This window comes from Pyrus communis, chromosome 5 (genome assembly GCF_963583255.1).
Source record: "Pyrus communis chromosome 5, drPyrComm1.1, whole genome shotgun sequence".
Taxonomy (NCBI): domain Eukaryota; kingdom Viridiplantae; phylum Streptophyta; class Magnoliopsida; order Rosales; family Rosaceae; genus Pyrus; species Pyrus communis.
Window position 1 is genome coordinate 26,868,637 of NC_084807.1, and position 5,802 is coordinate 26,874,438.

Here is a 5,802-nt window from a genome sequence, read left to right on the forward strand (position 1 = left end):
TGTTAGCGTAGGATGATTAATATGGGTTAAGTTTTGTAAATCTTGTGGGCCTAGATTTACTTATCCTTCAAGTCACTTGACTTGTACATATTTGTAATCTTGTGAATCAATGAAATTAAGAAAGTTATAATTCTTGATAAAATAATAGAATTAATTATCAATAAAAACAAGAAGGTTTCCCTTCCAAAATTGAAAGTAGGGAACAAGAAAAAGAAGCATGCATGATTCACGGTTCCCTGATGCACCCTCTTCATGCGCAGCGGCAAATGCAGGTTGGGACAAGGGTGGGCAACTGCCTCTCTAATGCCGGAAAACATCTTGACCGTCTACATCTAGAGAAAAATTTCTGAATCTGTCACTGTTTATGTGTGAGTTTATGGATGGAACATAAGTAGCTAGATAGTTTCGTGGGAAAGAAAAGGGCGTTTTGTGACCATGTAAATGCCTGTGGGAGTGGTTCGTATATGGGTTGGGTCTATGCAGAGGGAGGGATACGAGAATCTGAGAATCTGAGATGGGGTAAGTATCACGCGGCCAAGAAGGGTAAGGCACGTGTTGAGGAGCTTCTTATATATTGATCTCATGCAGGGGTTGCATGTAAATTAAGATTGTAAGTTGCAAGGCACTGGTTATCTTTTTTTAGCGACACGTCGTTTTATTTCTTAAAACCAAGGTGAGGCAGCTGTTTAGGGTTTAGGAGCTTCTCATGCAGGCGAAGGGTTAAACATTTGAACTACACTAGCTTTGTTGGCGAAGCATAGTTTTCGTCCATGGTTTGTTTGCGTACTTAGCTGAAGACAGGGTGTGTTTAGGGGGGAAATTAAGAAGGGAATGAGCGATTATGGTGTCAGGTGAGTGTTAATAACTTGATTAGTGTAGTGTTAAGAGGAAAAGGAAGAAGACAAGGTACAGATAGATAGTGAGGAGGGGCCCAAGGGCCGGTGGGTATCCATGAGGGAAATCCGAACTGTTGTCGCTTACTGGGTCAGAGAATAGTTGTGTTGTGCATAAAATGTTTGGTTTTGTGTTTTGGGAGTTGGATTAGAAATGTCGAAATTTAGAGTTGATGCCAGACCAAACTACATATGGTTTGCACGTGATGCGGGCCTTTTGGAAGCGAGTACTGGAATGGGACTGTCATTGTCCTTACCTGTGGCTGCTGTGCCTCTCGTTTTCATTCCTCCTACATTACTGAGTGTGTGATATTTATCTCCTTTCTTCATTGTTAGAGAATCAAACGTTGTAGTTAATCTAAACTTAACTCATTCGTTTTCTTAAAAAAAAAAAAAAAAAAAAAAAAAAAACTTAACTCATTCTTTTAAAAGGACTTTTATTATAACTATCACACTGTATCGTGTACTACTAATTCGCTCATGTAAAAAAGCGAATTTATTGTCAATATATACCTCAATCTATAATAATATAAATTATGTAGTCTATCTATACAAATAATACAACTACAACAAATGGATTAGTAGCACCTTATTACCATCTAATAGTCATATCTAAAAATTTATGCATTCCTCACTACTCTCACCATTTGCACTGATATATATATATATATATATATATATATATATCAAAGGTATAAATTTTGATGTTTTCTCCAACTTTTGGTGTATTCCATTTTTATGTTATTTAAGTTATGGTTTGATATCTTTTCTATGTCACACCGCGTCATGAAGTAACCTTAAAAATATAACTCATACTCATCAAGGCAGAAATTCTATCTTCGTATTAGAACTAATTAACAACTAATTAAGAGTAGTCCTAGATTAAAATAATTTTAATCCAGATGCAATTTGGTGTTTGTTTACACCTTAAATTATAAAAAAAATCATGATAATCAAATTAAACAATGTATGAAAGTTTTCAATTGTACATGCATGAGTTACTTTGACTAGTCATGAGATTTTCAACCCTGTTAGTAACAAAATTGGATTCTCTTACACAATAATAATTATGTGATCAACCCAAGGAGAAAATTTTTAATGTGCCTGAAACAAATACAATATACTATGTGTTATTATATACGTGGATGCAATTTTTTTTTCAAGTGTCTTTCTCTTTGTATAATGACATATGTTGTATGTGCTTGTGTTCGGAACACATTGAAAAATCTCTTCAACGTAAGGCTTCTTGCCATGTGGGGACTGACGTATACCACCTCTCCCTCATTTTTCAAAATTAATGGTAATAATATCATCAGAAGAATGTTGCAGCATCTAAAGACAAACACCAAGACAATTTTAGCTAGTATTCCCTTGCATTCCATATTGCCACAACCGTCCAAATCTCCAGCCTTCAGATGTAAAAAAGAACACAAGAATAAATCCAAGAAAACATGTATATACTTAAAGTTTCTAGCAGATGAATGCACTACAAAGAAGGACCCGGCTTCTATGCCCTTCCACTTCCCATACATTCTCATCCATTTTTATTTTGTGCGGTTACGGTTAAGTCACGTCAACATTTTGTATTGATTTTTTTTTATAGAGATAATAAGACAAAAAGCAATAGTAGTATAAAATGTTGACGTGTCTTAACTGTAACCGCACAAATAAGAGGGGATAAGAGTGTATGGGAAATGGGAGGGCAGAGAATCTAGGTCCCTACAAAGAAAGCTCTGTCAATCCTCCATGGATTGTAGCGGATGAGGATCCCATCCGGATCCAAATGGTGGGGATATTAGGGATCCTCACATCGTAGCCGTTCATCGTATATTGTGTGGTCAGTTTTCATCAGGTACTATTTGTGTTTAATTTTAAATAAAAAAATTCAAATAATTTCTGATTGCATGATGTACAATGAACGGCTAGAATGTGAAGATCCCTAAGATCCCCACCATTTGATCTCGGATGGGATCCAAATCCGTTTCTAGCATCCTATTACTTTGAATCATCCATCAGGGGTGGGGCCGGTGGGCCATCTCTTCCCTTTGGTCTTTCTCTATTCTAGCATCCTATTACTTTGAATCATCCATCAGGGGTGGGGCCGGTGGGCCATCTCTTCCCTTTGGTCTTTCTCTAGGAGAAAATTTTAATTGTGATGGGAACACGAATGTTACATCACATGTTTTTATGTAAGTGGTGTAAAATTTTACTTTTTAAGTTATTAATCTTTTAACACACAAACTCTAAAATTTATATAATGACACGTGATGTATCACCTCGTGTGATAATCACGCTGAACAATCTCTTCTTTCTCTAGGGTTTTAACCCAACCCAGGTCGACAGAGCTTTCAATTTAAACTAAACTAAATGTATTGATAAGTGCGGCCATTGAAATTTGACGATGGATCGATTTAGGACCATTAGATTAATTAATATAAGCATGCGATATACAGCCATGATTAAATCACATATTGTTCGTAGAGAAAAACACTTGTGCTTATAAGCAAAAAATATTTGGATTAGAAAAAAGTTGAAAGCGCTTGGAAAGAGTTTTTATAAGCAGCAGTACTTATTAATTTTTTCTGTTTAAATTAAATGTGGAAACGGTTTAGAATGACTTAATAACTGTGTTAAACATGTTTTAGCAATTCTGACAAAAAAAATGTGTCGTTAAACTGCTAATTAATATAAATTGGGTGAGTGATTATGATTAAACTAAGTTGGTAATTACGTTAATACACATGCAGTTTAGAGGGATGGGAAAGGTAAAGCTACATATAAACCTTTACACATTAAAGAAAAGTAAAAGTACAAAACAAATAGAGTGAGTGAACCCAGCAGTTCGTAGTTTATTGGTTCCCTCATGTCACTTTATTTGTCTTGCTTTTTGTTGTTCGCTAAGAAAACTAGCTAGTTAATTACAAGACTCCCCCCGGAAACGGCAGAAAAAAAAAGAAGAAAAAAACTGGCTTTTCCTCTAACTTTGCCTTTGTCCTAATTCTTAATTTTCCAAAGTTTTTCAACTTCTAGCAAAACTCTCAGGCCTACCACCTCTGTTCATCTCCTTCAATGATGTCATTTTCTCTCCTCACAGTTTTTGGTTGCTTTTCTGTTGAACCCAGTTTGAGAAGGCCTGAAGGGTTTTCATGTCGGCTCTGTAATGCTTCATTGTGAACTCCAACAACATCGACCATGTGAAATCTGGGTATTTTCTCGGACTCGAAGTATCCACCAACCCGCTCGGTGGTTTCACAACTTTATCGTCTCTCGGACACAAGAAGAATGCAAGCGACTTCCTTGGTGTTTCACTATTCACCACCGCCCTGTGCAGCCCGCTTTTGTACTTCCCATTTGAAAGTGCCTATAAATGAAGCAAAAACAATAAATTAAACCTATAACAAATACAATGATTAAAAAATATGATTTTCACTCTATTTCTCTTATGCGCACTCATGTTTAGATCTAACGTTTGAACTGAATAAATTAAAAGAGAATGAAGAGACATAAATAAACAGGTGTGTGCATGGGCGGAAATTAGTTCCATAAGACAAACGAAGTTGAATGTTTTGCTTACCATGAAGGTGTCACCAATGTTGACGACAAAGGAGTTTAAATTAGGGGTAACGGAGTGCCATTGATCATCAACAAAGACTTCGAGGCCTCCAACTTCGTCTTGGTGAAGAATGGTCAAAGAAGTTGGATCACAATGAGGGCCAGTGCCTAAAGTCTGCTCAGGTGTCTGGCATGGTGGGTAGTAGTTTAGCCTCATTATCGAATCGTTGTCTTCGAAAAACTCATTGAAGTAAGCTCTGTCGACTCCAAGGCTCAGTCCCAGAAGTTCCATGATCCCAATAGAAAGTGTGCTCATAGCCTCGCTATAATCTTGGTAAACCCTCCTAAACACAAGAAAAATAACACAAATGGTAAGAATTAATTAAGGAAATGAATCAACTACGCGAAATTCAAGTAACATTGCGCATACCCGAATTCCTTGAATTCTTCCCCCATTTTGTCGCAAAAATAATCTTGGATAAAATTTGTTGAGCCTTTTTCGGCGGAGTAGCTGAAAGAAAGAGTCTCTTTCCACGGGAGTTTTGAGGAGAATCTGCCAGTGAAGCTGCTGGCATAGCCACAGCTCTCCCCTGCTTTCCTTTCAGTTCTCTGTTTCTCGGAGAGTGGCATTCCAAAAAAGTCATCCATGTAGCAGTGAGCGTCCGCGATGAGCTTATTGTCGACGCCATGATTCACGATGAGGAAAAATCCATGCTTCTGGCATGCCTCTCCTACAAGTTGTGAGGCTTTCGCGACAGCTTCTTTGTCACCGGAGAGAAAGCCTCCCAGGTCTATGAGTGCGACTTGGAGCTCGGGAGTGTTTTTGCAAGGCTTTTCGTGATCGGGCCAGATGAACTGACTCGGAATTTCAGTTTGATACCTAAAAACTGAGGCATCAAAAACCAATGGCTTTTGGTCATCCTCTTTGTGCTGCTGGGTTTGCTGGGTTTGTGGGGAGGGAGGTTGTGTCATGGTTTGCATGCTGCTGGGTTTGATCATGCACTCAACAGCCATTTTTGCATGAACAGAAAATGTATGTGAGTTGGGGAAGGAGGGTTTGGGTTCCTGGTTGAAATACTGAGGAGAGGAAGGGAGTGAAAATTAAAGTTCGGGAGGTGTGATGAGAGAAAAGCCAGGGCCGTTCTTATACTAGGGTGAATGAGTGAACAAAAATTGGAATCTTATAGCTAGCTCTCCCTCCTCCTTCACATTATATTTGTTTGCAAAAAAGGGCTTTTATATAGTTAAATTGCAAGGGCCGAGGCCTGTAGATGGGTAAAATTGGGGAGAGTTATTGTCTTTATGGTTGTTGCCAGAAAACGTTTCCCAATGGCATTTTGGCACTTCTTCTGTGGAG

At 38.0% G+C, this 5,802-nt stretch overlaps 1 protein-coding gene across 1 annotated transcript; it reads right to left on the reverse strand.

Annotated features, from left to right (window-relative positions):
- Positions 1-3,886: 3,886 nt before the first annotated feature.
- LOC137733196 (gibberellin 20 oxidase 2-like) lies at positions 3,887-5,459 on the reverse strand. Its single transcript, XM_068472353.1, has 3 exons — positions 4,876-5,459; positions 4,468-4,789; positions 3,887-4,254 (listed from the first exon to the last, which is right to left on the reverse strand). Exons 1-3 carry the CDS (start codon positions 5,457-5,459, stop codon positions 3,982-3,984), a joined length of 1,179 nt encoding a protein of 392 aa, XP_068328454.1. The 3' UTR covers positions 3,887-3,981.
- Between the last annotated feature and the right edge of the window lie 343 nt (positions 5,460-5,802).